The sequence below is a fragment of the Citrus clementina genome, unplaced genomic scaffold, assembly GCF_000493195.1.
Source record: "Citrus clementina cultivar Clemenules unplaced genomic scaffold, Citrus_clementina_v1.0 scaffold_4, whole genome shotgun sequence".
NCBI classification, from domain to species: Eukaryota; Viridiplantae; Streptophyta; class Magnoliopsida; order Sapindales; family Rutaceae; genus Citrus; species Citrus x clementina.
The window spans coordinates 901,541-920,902 of record NW_006262274.1 but is presented as its reverse complement, the minus strand read 5'-3'; the positions used below and the strand labels follow the sequence as shown (position 1 = coordinate 920,902).

General features: G+C 31.9%; 3 protein-coding genes across 4 annotated transcripts; all 3 read left to right on the top strand.

Annotated features, from left to right (window-relative positions):
• Positions 1-3,469: 3,469 nt before the first annotated feature.
• On the top strand, positions 3,470-6,431 carry LOC18044529 (eukaryotic translation initiation factor 3 subunit F). Of its 2 annotated transcripts, XM_006435625.2 has the most exons (7): positions 3,470-3,783; positions 4,531-4,610; positions 4,712-4,941; positions 5,252-5,373; positions 5,451-5,564; positions 5,755-5,876; positions 6,294-6,431. In XM_006435625.2, the coding sequence occupies exons 1-6, from the start codon at positions 3,553-3,555 to the stop codon at positions 5,842-5,844; spliced, it is 867 nt and encodes a 288-aa protein (XP_006435688.2). In that variant the 5' UTR covers positions 3,470-3,552; the 3' UTR covers positions 5,845-5,876; positions 6,294-6,431. The 2 variants fall into 2 exon arrangements, with proteins under 2 accessions (XP_006435688.2, XP_006435689.2); XM_006435626.2 differs by lacking the exon at positions 6,294-6,431 and having other exon boundaries at positions 5,755-6,069.
• A 4,827-nt stretch (positions 6,432-11,258) lies between these two features.
• Positions 11,259-12,803, top strand: LOC18044527 (protein SRG1). Its single transcript, XM_024185539.1, has 4 exons — positions 11,259-11,544; positions 11,633-11,876; positions 12,124-12,451; positions 12,555-12,803. The coding sequence occupies exons 1-4, from the start codon at positions 11,259-11,261 to the stop codon at positions 12,801-12,803; spliced, it is 1,107 nt and encodes a 368-aa protein (XP_024041307.1).
• Positions 12,804-18,346: 5,543 nt separating this feature from the next.
• Positions 18,347-19,029, top strand: LOC18044526 (WUSCHEL-related homeobox 7). The gene is made up of 2 exons (XM_024186859.1): positions 18,347-18,695; positions 18,797-19,029. The coding sequence occupies exons 1-2, from the start codon at positions 18,347-18,349 to the stop codon at positions 19,027-19,029; spliced, it is 582 nt and encodes a 193-aa protein (XP_024042627.1).
• Positions 19,030-19,362: the final 333 nt, after the last annotated feature.

The window sequence follows — 19,362 nt, the reverse complement described above, 5'->3', positions numbered from 1 at the left end:
ATATTTTCCGTGTCGGGTTTGGGTCTCAATATTTTGACACGATTTTAAATGGGTCGGGTTTGGGTCGACTAAATTTGACACGACACGAAACTGACATGACACGAACACGACCCGATGACCCGTTTTGCCAGCTCTATTGATAGGTCCTTGATTAGGTAATTAGAGACATTAATTGTTAACACCATGTTATGTGTGCATTCTTCTCTTGATTTAGAGAATAATTAATATTCAGAAGCGTGGAATAGTTTAGTAAATAAACAAAATACAATTACAAGCTCATAATAAATAATAGCCAATAGTGACATTGTTGAATTTGCCTTAGTTCAATTTCAAAGTGAAGATCATTACGTTCCTGACTCATAGAGGAATATATATTATGAGAGTTGACAATTAAGAATGACATAAGCTCAACTTACATTTCCTCCTAGCACAACAATGATGCTAGTGACCTTGTTTGGTTATTTGCTTGTCTAGATTAGCAATGTAATATTATTCAATTTTTATGTAATTAGAAGTCCATAACTCTGTACATGAAGGAAACCATTAAATTAGTAGATTTAGGTTATGTATATTGTTGTGAAAAAAATTAATATACTTGCAAGCGCATGAATCTGGAAATAGAATAGTGGTAACGAGGTCGAACCTATAAAAATTGCTTTAAATTGAAAAGTCTAATTTAATTCTAAAATTAATATTAATCATAACTTATTTGAGCAAATTGCATTTTAAGAGAAATTAAACTAAGAAAACAATTAAAGTAAAGGAGAATTCAATAAGACAAAAGTTACCAAAGTTTCATAATTAATTCTTAATTTTAGAGTGACAACTCGAAATCAATATATGTTATCTCATGGATATAATAATTAAGCCCAAATTAAAACTAATCTTGTGTAGGTTCTTAACAGTATGGTATCTAAGTATCCCATGCAAATTCTTGTTGGCCAGAGCTTCCATTTAATTGATTTCCAATTTAATCTTCATTACTTCTTAAATTAAATTTCTTCATGTCATTTTTATCCAAAATCTCCAATTAATTTTTTATTTAATAAAATAATTCAACTAATTAAAAATAACAAGTAAAAATAAATAGCCATTGTAAAATTAAGGGTAAAATATGTATATATTATATGCTTATCACATATTTTATTTATTTACTTTTTTTTTAAACGGAGACTTGCAAGACAGATATATGAGACCTGATAAATACGGTAAAATGTGACATCCTCATATTTTCCATTTACAAAAGATAATGTGTTACCTCACCAAAATATAGTATTAATTATTAATTAAGAGTGGAGCTTTTAACGCTCCTAAAAAATCCTTATAACACCTCCATTTGAATTTTATTCCTTAAAATACCTTAGCTTAATTTATAAAATACTAATCCATGGATTAAAATCAATCATCTTGTTGTTAAATTTCACACTACAAAGAGTATTTCTTTTAAGTTTTTATTTATAAGTCCATACAAATCTTAAAATCAAAAATTACTTTCTTACTATTACATAATTTCTATCTCCATAATTTTTAATTCTTAAAAAATTCTCAAGAAAATTTTCAATTAAAATCGAAAATAAAAAATATAAACTATGAAATAGGTGGGTGTAAGAAATTGATAAAAGAATAATTCATTTAAATATTTAATTGAATTTTCATTCTAAAGAAAAAAAAATACTTTATCTTTGCTTATTTGGGTAATTTCAATTGAAGAGGGTTTTTTTTATAGAGAATTTAGAAGGTCAAAAGGCTATAAAGGCATTAAGGTTTTACATAGGAAATTCCAACAAATACATGAGTAAAGCTATTGGCACCCCCCTTATTATTCTTATAAAACCATGTACTTTTATATTTATAGTTTAATCATGGGAGAAAATTACATTTAAAGACATGTACAATACCAATTAGATTAAATCCCAATTTATTTTTTAAATTAAAATCTCGTCCAACAAAAAATCTTAAACATCTTTGCAAATTGCAACCTTGTAATGATAATTTCTTAATTATTTATTTTAAGGATTTCAACTCAAAAATCCTTTTTTCATTGTTATTTAATTTTTACCAAATTAGAGATGGAAACAAAAATACACGAGACCAGTTAATCACGGGAAAAAAATTACATTTAAGGACATGTAGAAGACCGGTCAAATTAAATCCCAATTTATTTTTTTAAATTAAAATCTCGTCCAACAACAAATCTTAAACATCTTTGCAGAATCCTAGCTTATAATTATGATTTTTTAATTATTTATTTCATGGATTTCGATACAAAAATCCTTTTTTCATTGTTATTTAATTTTCACAAAATTAGAGATGGAAACAAAAATTCACTAGGTTAGCACAATCACTTTAAAAATCTTTGTTAATCAACTTATTTTTGTGGAGTTAATTACTCAACAAACCAATTGAACTAGTAGTGAATCGAAAAAAAAAAACAATGAAAGGAGATGAATTAAAATTTTGTAGATATAAAACCACAAAAAAAAAATTGTCTTCAAATTTGACATATATTTATGAGTGATGATACAGCCACAAACTCTTGTACAAACTTATCTTATACAAACTGATGTGTCATTAATTCATTGGTTGAATGAAAATATAAAATAATAGAAATAAATCATGTGGGTCAAGAGATATTTAATTCAACCAATGAATTAACGCCACATCAGTTTGTACAAAATAAGTTTGTACAAAATAAGTTTATACAAGAGTTTGTGGCTATATCATTACTCTATATTTATTAATGGTCAACGTGAAATAATAATTTCAAATAATAATAATAATAAAATCTGAAGATATTAAAATGTTTAACTGTAACTCAATTTGTCATTTTATGTAATTTTGAATTAATATAGATTTGTTAATGCAAAAGCGACGTTTGATGAGAATTTTACAAGGGTGCCAATGGCTTCACTCTAAAAGTATCTTCAAAAAGCTCTATTAATTTTACTTTTTAAATATCTATTTATTTACCTATGTAGTAAAAATACAGGTGAAAAAATTTTTTATTCTCTAAAAAGCTCTTTAAATAGAAATAAATTAATATTATTTTAATCAAATAAATATGTTTTCAAAAGAAAAATAAATGGTAATTAAAACACTTCTTTCTCTCTCTCCAATAAATAAAATACAAATTGAAGAGGGAGAAAACAACTCTATAAAATTGAAGAGAGAGAATTATTTTTTATTTAAAAAATCTTAATTGAAATAAATATTAAATATTGAGGTGGCTTTTTAAATAAGTAATAAAATTTTATTTAAAAAACCTTTTAAATACATATGTGTTCCGGGTATTGCAATTTAGCTGAATTATTTTTTGGGCTTGCTTCACACCTTTAAAAGTTCAATTGAAAAGTCGGTGTATTTAGTATTTCGAGGAAATATTTACAGTAATTATCTTTAGAGGCCCAACCCAATCCAGTACCACGAAGGTTTACGATGCCAGTAGTAAGTGGTTATAACTCTTCGGACTGTCCAATTCGATATTTTCAAAACCCTAGCTCTCGCTCTTTGCTTTTTGAATCGAGATCAGAAGAGAAGAAGAAGAAGATAAGAATGGCGGCAAGCGACCGCACGGTGCTGCAATTCGGACCTTCATCAGCGGCGACGTCGAATGTAACGGCGAAAGTTCACCCGTTGGTTATTTTCAACATCTGCGACTGTTACGTCAGACGCCCCGACCAGGCTGAACGCGTCATCGGCACGCTTCTTGGCTCCGTTTTGCCCGATGGCACCGTCGATATCCGTAACTCCTACGTCGTTCCTCACAACGAGTTCTCCGATCAGGTCCTTATTTTTGTTTATTTTTATTATTTTGTCTTTATTTATTTATTTCTTTTTTGCGTTCGTTTGATATTCTTAGCTGGTAGGCATTGCTTTAAGTTGTTTTGCTTTTGCTTATGATCTGTTTGAATGCTAAGAAAATTACTGAAAGGAATTTTTTTTAAAAGAAAAAGGAAAACCATATCCTTCACCAATTGTTTGAGGTAAATTTATGAATAAATACTAAATTACATAGTTTGGTGTTTTGATTTTGTAGCTATGTATTAGGGTTGCATTTATTGATTGAAAATGATTTGTTTATGTTTATGATATGTTTGGAAGCTGAGAAAATTACCAAAAGAATTTTTTCCCCCTAGAAAAAGGAAAATTATAACCTTCACTGATTGGTTGGGTTAAATTGATGAATAGATACAGAATTACTTATCATCAAGGTTTTGAGTAGCAATGTATCAACGTTAGCTAGGTTCAGAACTATAAATGACTACTATTTTGGTGAGAGGTTACTGAAATTATTTGTACATTGATTATTTATGGGATATATGGTTGTGCTGAAGTCGTTCTGTTTGAGGTTACTGAAATTATTTGTAAAATGCTTATTTATGGATATATGATTGTGCTTAAGTCATTCCGTTTTTGCAATTATGTTTGTGAATGATGTTTTCATAAATTCCGGTAAATAGTATAGTAGGAATTGTGTTTTTGTTTAGCCAGAACTAGGAAGCTTATGGACCCAATGTTTATTATTTGCAGGTTGCATTGGATATTGAATACCATCATACCATGTTAAAGTCACATCTAAAGGTGAATCCTCAGGAAGTGATTGTTGGATGGTACTTCTCGTCTCTCTATGATTTCTCTGCCGTAAATCAAATTTGTTATGTATATGAATTGTTGATGTCTTATGCAATTGTTCTTTTGTGAATGTGTGCAGGTTTTCTACAGGGTTGGGAGTCACTGGTGGCAGTGCCTTGATCCATGAATTCTATTGTCGCGAAGTCCCTAATCCTGTCCACCTGACTGTAGATACAGGATTCAGAAATGGAGAGGGTACTGTAAAAGCTTATGTTTCTGTCAATTTGTCTCTTGGAGATCGACAGCTTGCTGCACAATTTCAAGAAATCCCTCTTGATCTTCGAATGATTGAAGCTGAGCGAGTTGGATGTATGTATATGCTTGTCATTTTGGTTCACATCTAATATGCCAGGGGGATTGTTTGATCTGCCATTATATTACTGATTCACTTATATGAAATCAAAAAAGACTGGTATTAGCTTCCTGCAGAATATATGATCTAACATAACAAATAACCTTTAGTGGTCCATGTTTATATCATCACTATTTTCAGCTCTGTCTTGTTTTTTGTCCCCCTAATTGTTCGTAAATTTAGAACTTTCATACAAGCTGATTTATATGATGGTTGGTATCCTGATGGGCATGCAATTGAATAACAAAAGTTTTATCGTGATGGCAGTCGATATTCTGAAGTCAACATCGGTTGACAAACTCCCTAGTGATTTGGAAGGAATGGAAGTCCTGATGGAACGGCTACTAACTCTTATTAACGATATCTACAAATATGTTGATGACACTGTGGTAAGTATGATAATTTTCCTGTTCTTATTTTATTCTCAGATAGTTTTAATCTGATTTGATACGAGCGTTCCCCTCAGGAAGGGCGTGCTGTACCTGATAATAGTGTAGGGCGTATTCTTTCAGAGACTGTAGCCTCCCTTCCCAAACTGTCACCTCCAGCTTTTGACAAGCTTGTAAATGACAGCCTACAGGTAAGATTGAGTGTAACCTTCTTTAGTTTCTACAGAACTAGAACTGATGTCAATGATTATGAATGTAGCGTCTGTGTTTATATGGTCCAATTAATGACTGTTCTGTTCTAACTTGTTCTTGGACTCTTCTGTTCTAATTTGTTGTTGGACTCTAACTTGTTTATCTTTTTCTTTTTCTTGGTTCTTCTAGGACCAGTTGCTCTTGCTATATTTGTCAAGTATCACCAGGACCCAGCTCAGCTTAGCAGAAAAGTTGAACACTGCTGCTCAGATGCCATAATTTCTCGCTGACAGATGAATTCATGTGCTAAGGTGATTTGAGTTTGAATTAATATATCACAAACTCTGAGGAATGTGCTTATTTACTTTCTAGAAAGGCTGTATTTTATAAGCTAGAGTTTAAATTAGTTGCACAATTTTAACAAAATTGCTTTGTAATGGTTTGGGTTCTATTGAGAAACAAATATCCATTTTGGTCAGATTTAGCATTACTTTTTTTCCTTCACCCATCGTCCCTCAAAAATTATTGATGCTTTAAGAATGCCGCTGTGCATCTGGAAGGTCTTGATTGTCAAAGTGTCCTGCTGTTATAAGCAGTTAACATTTGGGAATTGGAACATAGTATGAGATTGCACAGATCATTTATTCGACGGAGTTCTTGTTTATATGCTATGTAGAGGGCATATTTTGAACTGTAATCTGATATGAACGAATCATCTGCCTCTACAGATTGTCGATTGTCTAATATGCGCTAGTAAGATGGATCACTTGATTAGATGTTGATCTGCAAATGCAACTTGTCGTTTTCACTAGGAGAATAAGATTTTGCAAATTATTTAATTTTTGTATATAAGGAACATTTCCTTAGTTTCATCATGTCGGATAGATTTCTTATTATTTATTATTATTCATGCCAATTACATACTTACATGTATTGAGTGATCGACGAGGACGCGTACAAAGGACGTGCTTCTAGTTGTGTTTCTTATGTTTTAATATTTCTTAATTTTTCTAATACAAACCCATGTTCGGCAAAATTGACGATGAAGGAAATTAATAACCTTCACGATTTTGGAAGGTTTTTATAGAACTGTTATTGAGAATGACAATCATAGTCAGTATCCACAAACTGACTTTATTTTCAAATCTTTGAATCATGAAATAATTTTATAATTCACAAACTTGATTGGTGTTTTCACATTATGAATGTATATAAGATTCTTAAAGCCATCGCTATTAAACTTTGAAAAACAAAAAATAACACTACAGAGACTCCACACAAAAAAAAGCCGACCCAATCATATTGCTTCTATCATTTATGTTAAGGGTCCGGTTACCTTGTAACGGTGATAAGTAATCCCCTTATTTTATCTCTTAGAAAAGCTATCGTTGGATTGAAACTCTTATAATCTAACGGTTAAAATATAATAGGTTAGATGGAAGAGGTTAAGTGCAACTGGCTTTTCTGGTAGCAATACTTTTTGGTCTCCGATCCACCAACGTCCGTTAAAAACAAAAAGAAAAAAAATTGTATTTTGTTCATGTGTAACTGAGAAATTCTGTGGCTAGCTCCCAATTACCATCAACCATGTTCTTGAAATCGCGTGCTCTCACCCTTATTGTTTCACGTTCAATCACAACCTTTTCCCTTTCTGTTTGTTTATTTTTTTCCTTGGATCTGTTCTTCAGTAGCTCGTCGAGCTTGCCCCACAAATGCCTTATTGATGACTCTTCTCCAATTTTTTCAAGCTCTTCGTTTTTCGGTCTGTGATAGTCATTTTCAGCCTGTATCAACTTCTTGTCCATTTTACAAACATGTCTGTAACAAATATAATTAAGCGAACCCCAAAACATAAAATGCTACATGGCTGCATCCTCTTTCTTGCCAATTCATCCTCGTAACGAGCCATCTTGATTTTGTTTGTTTGTTATACTGACCTAAATTTATCTGCTCGTCACAAATTACCATTTGCCTCTCCTTACCATAAACAAGAAAAAATTTCGTTAACCAAAATGTTTCAACTATGTTCCAGAGCCAACATAATCAATAATTACAAGCATAAACCAATTATCTTATGTAAAGATCAATTATTTTAACCTCCAAACTAAAAGACTAATTTACAAAAGGCTATCGAAGGCAATTAATACACAAAAGAAATTGTTCCAGAAATTAAATGTGAATACTACTTCAGAAAGTATAAAAAAATGCCATTAAATTTATTTCTTCAAATTCACACAACCTTTATGCTCGAAAGGACGTTTATAATGCAGCCAAGCCGCAGCAGGAAATCAAATGTTAATCCTAAACTTCCCCAACTCTAACATGTTAAACAACTTCAATGCAAGAAATTTTATTTATGAGCCTAATCGATAAACAATCCCACTTGTACAACCAAGAGATGTTAAACACTACATATATAAAACTTTGCTAAAAATATCCGATAGGCATCCAATTGAAATGAACAATTTGCCTAAGCTTCAGTAAAGAAACAAACGGGTTCATACATCTCCAATATTATATTCTTCTAACGGCACTGGAACAAGCAAATTATTCTTTAAGAACCTCAAAGACGAATAACAAAGCCAGTTCAAAAGTAAGCATCTTTCATTTTTGGCTTGAGCCTCCATAGTCTTATATTCAACGGCCTTTGCACATAGTTCTGCTTGTTATGCCTCCCCTTGCTTCTTCATAAATTCAAATGGCTATCACAACATGGGTGTGTGTAAATCACCAAAATAAAGCAAAAAAATCCCATGTATAAGGATTTCAATTTAATAATACAAAAAATCAACTGAAATTCGATTACTTCTTCACATTAGGAGATGCGCCGATCTCCCTCAAAAGCTTGGCACCTCGCTCTAAGGGTTCCAGGTCGAAGCTGGCAGAGGTTGCCTTGGGATTATCATTCCTTAGCCTTGGCACGGGTAGGAGCAGAAGCGGACTCATCTCAATTCGCTGCTGCAAATCACTAAGGCTATTTCGATGGTTGAGATTGGCCAGATTGAGAAGATGTAGCAAAGGAGAAACGGAGATGTTCAAAGGGCCGTCAGCAAAAGCGGTGTTGGATTGGGAACTAGTAGAAGCAGAGGTTGCTGCCAGGGTGATGATGTTAGCCATTTTTTTCTTTCTTTTTCTTTTCGCCAAGACTTGGAGTTCTTTACCTTTCAGTAGTAAATAAATTGATCTTCTTCAAGACATTATTTGATAACATTACATGTGAATTTTAGTCCAACAGAAATTGGTATGGATCCAAAGAGTTGTTTGCAACGTACAATTGCATGTAACGAGTTCTTGCATTCAAGAACGTCTTATCTGTTTCTAACCGGTTACTTGTAATTGCGTACCACATAATTGTTAAATTTTTTGTCACCGGCTTCTAACTTGTTTATCAAGTTACTCTCCATTTTCTATATGTATGTTTTCCAACCGTTAGATATTATCCAACGGATGGTTCGTTAAAGACAAAATTGGGGGATAACGTATCACGGATGCAAAGTAGCCGGCTCCTGTTGTTAATAAGTAACAAATAGATGAAAACAGAAGCAAATGATATCTTACTGAGTGGGACAAAGTTGTACAGCTAGGAGTGAAGAAGCAGCAATTACGGTCAGCATGTCCGATATTTGGCAATTCCCAGAAGAAATTTTAATGAGAAAAAGTTTATAATTGATTAATTAGAGTCCAAATCAAGAAATTTTCAAGCTGTAGTTTAATTTTTATTGCACCCTTTTGTAGATAGAAACAAAATTTTTTTTTATATAGCTGAAGTAATTGCCGCCATTCAATAAACAAAAACGATATCAGCCAACAAGTAAACTCCAATTTTGTGAATTTCGGATGACATTATCAAGAACAACAATATAATTGAATCATTACTTGGTGTTGATCTCATCAATATTAATTTATTATATTTATTGTGTTAATTTTGTGTGTGTGTGTGTATATTGAATATTATAATTGGACAGATGTCGTGTGAAGAGAGTGAGATTGTCGATAGCACAACGCGACAACTCATTCATTTATCCTAACTATTATAGCAGCTAGAGATAACAACGTCCTTAATTAGGAACTGGTGAAGTATATATCTGAAATATCCTTTAAATTTCAGTCGAATGCCCTTGTCAATAGAAACTCAAAAAATGTGTATCTCTAGGAATTGCCGCCATCGAATAGACCAAAACTATATCAGCTAAGAAGTAAACTCCAATGTTTCAGGATGAGTCGGATGGGATGCCATTAATTACCAAAAACAATTAATGTTATTGACTAAGATGTAAACTCCAAGATTGTCTTTAATCTCAGGATGATACTACCAAAGTGTGTACACACACACACAAAGCAAAGAAATAGAATTGAGATACTGTGTACATTACGTATATATTAACATGTATGAGGATCCATATCCATACTGTAGATTGATCTTTATTCCATTTCTATCTTTATATATTACAATCATAAAAATAAATAACATGGTATAGTATGGTATAGTAGAAGAATTCATATATGAATCTTTCAACTATGCTATTGAATTTCATAGGTTATTGTTGGTTTTAGTCCATTCGTTGCTTAAATCCTTGATAAGAACTAAGAAGTCAAGTTTCATTCAGATTTATCACTTTGACGAATCGTTTTTACGTATATTATAAGCAAGAATACAGTAGAAACTAAAAAGAATAATGTAGTACGTAGCAATAAATGAGAGAATATTTACTTCCATAGTCTCATTTTTCTTTTTAAATTTTGCAATAACTCGATATTTAATCCTATAGAGATAATAACCCTTTAGCTTGTAAATTTAATGGAATGAATTACATTTCAATGATATAAATGATAGACAAAAACAGTATCAGCCAAGTAAATCTTCAGTGTCTTTTGGATGATATTCCCTAATTCCTCATCAACTACCTTAGTTGCCAAAGTCAAACTATAAGAAAACTCCAAACATTTTTAAGGGCATCTTTTAAGAGGTTGATGCCAATAATTATGGTTCTATTTGTGATTGAAGTGATATAACTTTTAAGGCACAACTGTTGTGGGAAAAAAAATGTAACTATCAAACAAAAATTAATAATATATAGTAATATAAATTTTAAATGATAATTTTGACAAATTATTAAGATATAATAGATTTTTCATTATACAAGTGAAAAATTATATCAACATAGCTTAAAAGCTACAACAATTAGTATTTATCAAACACTTTAGTACTGTAGATTTTAAACTACAGCTGCCCAAGCTCGATTTCAAATGCACCCTATATATACATATATTTGTAAATAAATAAATAAATTGACCACTTATTAATTTTCATGTTTACGTAGTTAAAAAATGTATTTTGGATAATAATATCCCTAAATATCACATGATTGACAAAACACTTTTCTCTCTCATAAACATGCACAATTAATCTATCTATCTTACACCACATGATTTTTAATTTTAGTGTATAATTAAAATTTAATTACTTTAATATTTTTGTTTACTAACCACCAAATCACTACATGAACTTCATTCAAGAGAAGTTCAGATAACAAGACTATCTTGTTAAAAGGGAAAGAAAAGAGAGAGAGAGAGAGAGAGAGAGAGAGAGATAGGAGAATTGGGCTACTTTTATAAATTGACCCTAAGTTTGGGCTTTCATACTATAAATGTGCGTATGCCCGTGGCTAAGGTTGAAGAGAAGAAAAACACAAATGGCTCCAACAGGTGAGAATGGATGCGTGCAAGAAGATAAAGGATTAGGTTGGGGAAAATCTTTACCTGTGCCAAGTGTTCAGGAGATTGTGAGGAATGACCCTCAGTGTGTGCCTGAAAGATTCATACAAGAGAAAAAGGACAGGCCACTTGATTCCGAGTTGTATATTCCCGCAGATTCATCCGAAATACCAATCATAAACTTTTCCTTGATAGCCAATGGAGATGAAGATGAGCTAAAGAAACTAGACAGTGCTTGCAAAGATTGGGGTTTCTTTCAGGTGTGTGTGTGTATTCAATCAAATGAGCTGTTTCTTATATATACACTTCTTAATGAAACATATTTAACCCATAATGTAATTTTTGCAGCTAGTAAATCATGGGATATCAGAAAAGGTGTTGCAAGATATGAAGGCAGCAGTAGCAGCATTTTTTGAACTTCCTCGTGATGAAAAACTGAAATATGCTATGGCAGCTAACGATCTTCAAGGATATGGACAAGGCTTTGTAGTATCTGAGCTACAAAAACTCGATTGGTGTGATCTCATAATGCTTATCACTCGCCCACCTAACCTCAGAAAAATGAAGCTCTGGCCAACCACAGTACCGGGTTTCAAGTATGTTGTCATCTTTTTCTGACATATAGAAATAAAGTTAGAAACTCGAGTTCTTCTATATTGCGGAAGTGCAGATGTCCAACTACTTGTAAAAAAAAAATTACTAAAAATAAATGTTTAAGCTGCTAGCAACCCTTTGTACAAAGAAGTGAACATTTACTTGTATTTTAAAGTCGAGCACGCATCCGCACTTGGGAATTTTCATATAAAGTAATAATTTAAATTATTAATTATATTTTTTTAATAGGGATGCAGTAGAAAAATACTCAGAAGGAGCACAAAAAGTAGCTGAGGAATTATTAGCCGATTTATCATTGTTGATGGGAATGGATAGAGACGGTCTCAAAAAATTACATGGGGAGATGAAACAAGCTATGAGAATGAATTACTATCCAACTTGCTCCAGGCCTGATCTTGTTCTCGGTATCAGCCCCCATTCTGATGGAGGCACAATAACATTACTTCTGCAAGGAGATGATGAGATCACAGCCCTACAAATCAAGAATAAAGATAGATGGGTTCCTATAAAACCAATTCCAAATGCACTTGTTGTAAACGTCGGCGACGCGGCCGAGGTATTTGATAATTAGAACTTCATTTCTGATAGCATGTAGTTGAATACATTAAACTCTAAGTATAGAGTTAATTAGTTGAATCTTTGTTGGTTTTAATATTCAGGTTTTTAGTAATGGGGTGTACAGAAGCATTGAGCACAGAGCTCTGGCAAATACGAGCAGGCCAAGAATGTCAGTGGCAACAGCTATGCTTCCAAATGATGAAGCAGAAATTGGCCCAGTAGAATCAATTGTGAATGATGATCGACCTAGAGTTTACAGAAATGTTAAGTACGTGGATTTCCTTAGACACGTTTTCGAGAATAAAATGGAAGGCAAAGCTCACACTGACTTTGTGAAGATTAAAAGTTAATAATTGCCAGCCATATGTACAGTATGCTGGCAAGCTACGAAATGTATGTCGGGCCGTACGTCAACTTTGGGATTGGGCGCTTGAGTTTTGCACGGGTGCTGAGAGTTTATTTATTTGTTATTTCAAATAGTCTTATATTTCGCCAAATCTACAAATCAAAAACTGTTTATTTATTTTATATGGTTTCATATTATATTAAAACAAACTAAATTGCAATTTCCAATATACATATAATTAATCATTATTTGAATTGTGTATGTTGGGGATTAGACCTAGGATTTTTAGGTATCTAATCCAAAAAATTGGCTTATTAGATGAAAGAATCTATCAACTTATAAATCCAAATACTTCCTCTTTATTAGTTAATGTGAGACACAACTCCATAATGTACTATTTATTGCAATATGAAAAACCATTCAAATGATTTTTTTGCCTTTTGTCTTCATGTGCTTGCCTAAGGCTTTGCTTAGTATAGTTTTTTCAAGTAGAGCTTATTTAAGTAAAGTTTTTATTTAAAAAATTTAGTTGTTTGATTGTCAATGAGAGTTTCTATTAAAAATTATAAAATTACTTTAATAAGCAAAATTTTTAAAATATGCTATGAAAATAATAAGATGAAACTGTCAAATAAAATGAGGATATTTTAGATATTTTAACATTTAAAATGACTTTTCAATCTCTATTTCCAAAAGTATAAGATTTGAGTTTTTACTATTAGAGGTAAAATAATTTATTTAATCTTTAAAAGTTCTACTAAAAAGACAACAAAAATAACCAAAAAAAAAGATTCATAAGAAATTATGGGATTAAATAATTACTTATAACTATTAGATAACATGTACCAAACTAACACTAAATAATAAATTAAATATAAAAAAATCCTTTTTAATTCATGATTCGTAAAGTCAATGCTTTTAATGGGCCATTAATTTAATAGGCCTAAATCCATTAGCCAAAAGCCCAACGCCTCTAACTCTTTTCTAACATCATTTTTTTGTGCACATTTTTTATTTTTTATTCCCTCGTCTATTGTATTTCCTTCTAATCTTATAAATGCCTTTGAACGTGACTAACTCACATTAGTCCTGGGCGTCTAATTTTCCGAGTCCTCAGTTCTGTTTACTTTTCACCTCTATTCTATCTGGTGTCTGTTTTATGAGCAAATCTTGAATCTACCATTTTCATCATCTATTTGGAATAGATGACACTATTTTAACTCCCTTAGATCATGTTTAGTATTGAAGTGGAACAACTGTAAATTAAAAAATACAATACTAAAGAATTTGATATACACTTGCTATGTTATAACTTGAGAGCTAAGATGATTTAATCTTACACTTGTATGACGAAAATCCTATAATACTTTATTATTTTTGACAAATTATTATTCAAAAGTTATATTTACTAAACATTATCAAAATGACTAAAATGTGTTCATATTCCCAACATGTTTGTAAGGGTAAATTTTTCCAAAATAATAACAATTGTAACCCCGTTTGGACTTAAAAGTATATGGATCGTTTCATATCTATTTGAAGTCCAAAGTTAATTAGTTTTGATTGATGTTATGAAGTAATGTAATTTTTCTTTGAGTTTAGCTACGTTGGAGCATTTCCAACTTAGACCAATCTCCAAAACTGTTGGATGCACGTTGTTATAATTGTTTCAGATTCAACTACATGTATCGAACAATTCTAGGGGCTGCTCTATGTTAGAGATGCTCCAACGTAGTAGCTGCCTTTTTTCCTTTAGTTTATATAACCAATAACTTTTATCAGGTTATTGGCATGTGCTAGCTAAATTTCTTCTTATAGGATGAACATCACCATTCATTGATTGACATCATATATAATCAATTATGCTATTTTAGGTCCTACTTAGTACTGAAATGTTGTACTTCTTAAGATCCAATTGTTGTGGAAAAAAGTTGTAAGTATAAAATAAAAATTAATAGTGCGTTGTAAATGTGATTTAATTTAAATAATAATTTTGGCAAAAGTAATAAAGATATTATAAGTTTTTTTATTATACAATTGATAAATCAAATGAACTTATCTTTCAAGCCACAACAAATAATTTTTATCGAACATTATAATATTGTAACTTTAAAACTACAAATTTTAAATTTCAATACCAAACAAGTAATTATTGTTCTTCCATTTGCAGTGATTGCAATGCCACTGCTTCTGTATAAAATTGGCCGAAAATCGATAATTCACAATTTTTATACGAGTGCTATCAAGCTAGCTAGCTAGCTAGGCTAAGGTAAGCTAATCTTCTTCTTCACCTTTTTGTCTCCATTGTTGTTATTAAGCTTCCAGCATTCCTTCCACTCAACTAACGCATAAACAGACACATAATGGAGGAGACATGAGAAAAGCGACGTCGTAAAATCTGGGGCGACCTAGATTTCACGCGTATCCTAATACATATTTCTAGTCCTAGCTAGGTAAGAACCCTATCAGAGACTTGTCTCCTCGTTTCTCACTGAATTTTAACATTTTCTTCAGCTTTCATGTCATAACATGCGTCCATGTGTTGCAGGATCCACGTGGACACATACAAAGGACAAGCAACAAGACAGAGATGGCACTTTTTTCGATCTCAGTTACCCGGTCTTAAATCCTTCTTCTAACTTCTTGTGCTGATTTCTTCATATTTTAATAAAGTTAATTGATTTCTAATTCAAATATCCATGCTATCTAAAGCATAAATTTATTGAAAATGATCAAGTGTTGCGCTTAACCTAATTTTAGATAAGGGCTATTTTAAGCTCACAGAGTTAATGTAATTAGGTACACGTGTAATCCCCCTCCCCCAAAATGCTTATTTATTCTCACGAAAAAAAAATTATATTTTCTTTCATCAAAATAAAATAAACTCGTTCTTTCTTTAAAGTACTTGAACGTTCTTTCTTCAAAGTACTTGAATTTACTTTCTCATTTGGTAAGAAAATTAATTTTTAAATTATGCAGTGCATAATCTTAAATATTTTGTTGACACAGTATGATTGAATAAAATAAAACCTCCTTAGAGCGAACATTGTGATTTGGATCTTATTCTTCTAACAAAAATTAAAAGAATATGAAAATGGACATCCTAATCCTGATCGCCTTGCACTTATTGCTCCTTAGAATAATAAAATAACAAATAGATAAAAACAGAGGCAAAGAATATTTTAGTCAGGAGGGCAAGTAAATACCTAGGAGTTAGAAAGCAGCAATCTTAGTGCCAATTTATCTGCCAAGTGCTTAGTGACAAATTTTTATTATTTTAGTGAGAACATCCTTGGGAATTGATGATATTAAGCACGCAAAACAATAATTTGCCACTGCTACTCCTTGACTAAGAGAAGAAAACACTGCAAAAGAACCTAAATTTTTACACAATTCAATTTAAAATTATACCCCACTGGATCAATAAAAATTATTGATGGATGTAGATGTGGAAAAAGCAGGAAAACATTTAGCCAAATTTTGATTGATTAACAATAAAGCTGGCTTACCAATGGGCCTTTGGTTTAATGGGAGAATCCTTACACTTATAATGTTAAGTGTAAGATTTTGAGTCTCCATAAGAGTTTTATAAAAGTTAGTTTCAGTACTCCCTCAATTACCAGCTAATTGATCTGAGATAATTTATCCTTTACGAAATGTGAGTGGAGTAAGCATCTCTCGAATATTATAGAGAGTTTAAAGTATTTGGACAAATGCTTCAGTGACTTAATGTATAGCGGTGGTCCCAGTTATTTAGTATGATTGTAAATATTAATTGTAATGTCTGATGTAATATCAATAATAATATGAGTATAACAGAATTCAAAAAACAATAAAACTGGCTTAAGTATATTTTAGCTTCTGGTGATCAAATTACAGAACCTGCGGTAGCAAGTGTGTGTGTATAATATATATAAAATTTCTTATTATAACTACAATCTTTTTTTTATAACTTTTTACCAATCTTTTTTTTCTTTTTACCAATCTTATATGTACACATCTGATAAGCATAGTTTGAAAATTTAATTTGATCACTCAATTGTAGAGAATCCTATCCACATTTGGATTTGGTGAGAATTAAATCTCTTCTCGAAAGTGAGAAAGGAAAGTGATTACTCAACTCTCAATTTCTCGTTTGAATTTTGATTTCCAAGGATGTGAAGTAAAATATGAACTTATAGAGGATGCAAACTTACCCAAATTTGATTAATCGATATATTTGCTTTGCTGGCATATTTTTAAACAAACTGAAGATTTTACCGCAATAGTCTTGCAAAAATTGAAGCTAATTGTGCTAAAGGTCAACAATTATGCTATCTCATCATAAACATGCTTGCTGTTTTCACATTACTTGTATGTCCAAATCTTTTTATACATACTTGTCCTATATATGCTTCATCTAGCTAGTCTCTGAACTTTCCCTAGTTCCAACAAGTCATGAAATAATACCCTCAAATCTCTATCTCGTTAAGCGAATCCCAAAGTATTTAGTTTCCATTACTCAAATAATTAAAAATCACGCTTCGCTTATGCTCAAATTTCTAGTCGCAAGACAAACCCTAATGTACACAAATGCTCGCTTACTTTTGAGATCGTGAGCTGATGAAGCAAAAAGATGAAGCAACCAATTAACAATGAACTTACGACATGTAGTTGCCTAAGACAAGAGCCGCATGACAAAAAAATAATCTTAATTTGCTTACCTTTTGGCTGGTCATGAGTTGTCCCTCAAAATCAAAATTCAATTTGGTGGCTTTATTGTCTTCTAGTTTGTGTTCCCACTCCCCTTAAAAGAAGGTTCAGGATTAGCCCTAACTTTATTTGACTGTATTCTAGTGATTTGGTCAATTTAATTTCAGATCACAACCGTCCAACAAAGATCAGACAATGTGATCACTTTGACTTTCACTTACATCAATTAATCTTCTTTTTTATTACACGCACACCCACTTAAGATAATTAATAATTAATATAACTATTGTTCCCATTATCATGTTCTTTAGCATATATGCTCTAGTTTAAAAACAAAGCTTTGGATTTATTCACGTGTCGTGGTGATTTTGGACTCATTAGGTTAGTCTTCAAAACGCATGCATGACAAAACATTAACACACTTAATATAGCTTATAAACTTTACTGAAAAACACAAACACCCTAACTCAAAAAAGACACAAATTTAATACAATATAGTTTATTAATAATTAATTAAACTTACTTCTTTGTCTGCTCGCCGACCAAAACGTTCAACAGTGGCAGCTTTTGCGCATGTCTCTTCTCTCTATCTCTGCACAAAAACCGGGCCAAAAACTCAATCTCACAAACCCTAAAATCAAAGCATATTGATATTACAAAAGGATTGATTCAGTGATTCTCTCATCCTTTCATTACCAATTCGATAAAACAAAACTTAACAAATCAAAAATAATTATTTACTCGTGTACTTGTTACTATATAAAGAGTAATGCACACGAACTCATTATCTTTTGTGTTCAGAAAGAAAGTTAATTCACAGACACTTCCACAATTCTATTAGATCAAATTCAAAATATGGACGAGAGGATCTCAGGCTTTTACGTTAAAGCTGGACATGTTCGTGCTGGTAACGGTAACGATAATAGTGACACTGGAACAAAGTGTGGGCGGTGGAACCCGACCAGCGAACAAGTTAAAGTCCTAACTGACTTGTTCACGTCGGGGCTCCGAACGCCGAGCACCGATCAGATTCAGAAGATCTCTACTCAGTTAAGCTTTTATGGTAAGATTGAAAGCAAGAATGTCTTTTACTGGTTTCAAAATCATAAAGCTAGGGAGAGACAGAAGCGTCGCAAAGTATCTGTGGATTATGACCATCAAAAGGATCTTATTCGCCATGTCGACAAGATTTCATCCCCAAAACGTACGCTAAAAATTGAAAAAAAAATTTCCTTATGTTCCCTAAATATATAGTTTAATTTTCATCTAATTAATAAGTTATATTTGTTCTTTTTTTTTCCCCAGATTATGTAGAGTTTCATAATAGTCATATGCATGTAGCAGGAGAAGCACATGATGAGCCTGAAAGAGTTATTGAAACTTTACAACTTTTCCCGTTGAACTCTTTTGATGATCAAGAGTCAGAGAAGATGAGGATGCATGGAGACGAATTCAAGGAAGAGGGTACAACATTTTCTTATACAATTGGAACAGAAATGGATCATCCACCATTGGATCTGCGTTTAAACTTCCTGTAGAACAAAGCTTTCATTGAAAAAGAAAAAGAAAAAAGAGTTGGGTTTAGAATTAAGGATGGGCCGGGCAGGAATTAAGGGATAAAATTTGGAAGCTGTATTAGATGAAGATTCTGAGTAGTGATGATAGTTTATTATTGTTTAAAAAATTAAAAATGCTTTGGACATTCTTCTCTACCTGCACATAAAATTAAGATTGTTTTTTTTTTTCTGTGAATGCTTGGAAATTGGAATTTGCTTCCTCTCATGAGAAATGTCTTCTTGAACTGCTTAACTATTATTGGTATAAATTAGTAGTATATACTACATTGGGTCTGCTTCCATATTTGAATTTCA

Excerpts from the sequence above, each read along its gene's own strand:
- LOC18044529 (XM_006435625.2), top strand. The coding sequence starts at position 3,553 with ATGGCGGCAAGCGACCGCACGGTGCTGCAATTCGGACCTTCATCAGCG. Across the intron at positions 4,611-4,711 it reads CAGGAAGTGATTGTTGGATG|GTTTTCTACAGGGTTGGGAG; the intron begins GTACTTCTCGTC and ends GAATGTGTGCAG. Across the intron at positions 5,374-5,450 it reads AATATGTTGATGACACTGTG|GAAGGGCGTGCTGTACCTGA; the intron begins GTAAGTATGATA and ends CGTTCCCCTCAG.
- LOC18044527 (XM_024185539.1), top strand. The coding sequence starts at position 11,259 with ATGGCTCCAACAGGTGAGAATGGATGCGTGCAAGAAGATAAAGGATTA. Across the intron at positions 11,545-11,632 it reads TTGGGGTTTCTTTCAGGTGT|TAAATCATGGGATATCAGAA; the intron begins GTGTGTGTATTC and ends TTTTGCAGCTAG. Across the intron at positions 11,877-12,123 it reads ACCACAGTACCGGGTTTCAA|GGATGCAGTAGAAAAATACT; the intron begins GTATGTTGTCAT and ends TTTTTTTAATAG.
- LOC18044526 (XM_024186859.1), top strand. The coding sequence starts at position 18,347 with ATGGACGAGAGGATCTCAGGCTTTTACGTTAAAGCTGGACATGTTCGT. Across the intron at positions 18,696-18,796 it reads CAAGATTTCATCCCCAAAAC|ATTATGTAGAGTTTCATAAT; the intron begins GTACGCTAAAAA and ends TTTTTTCCCCAG.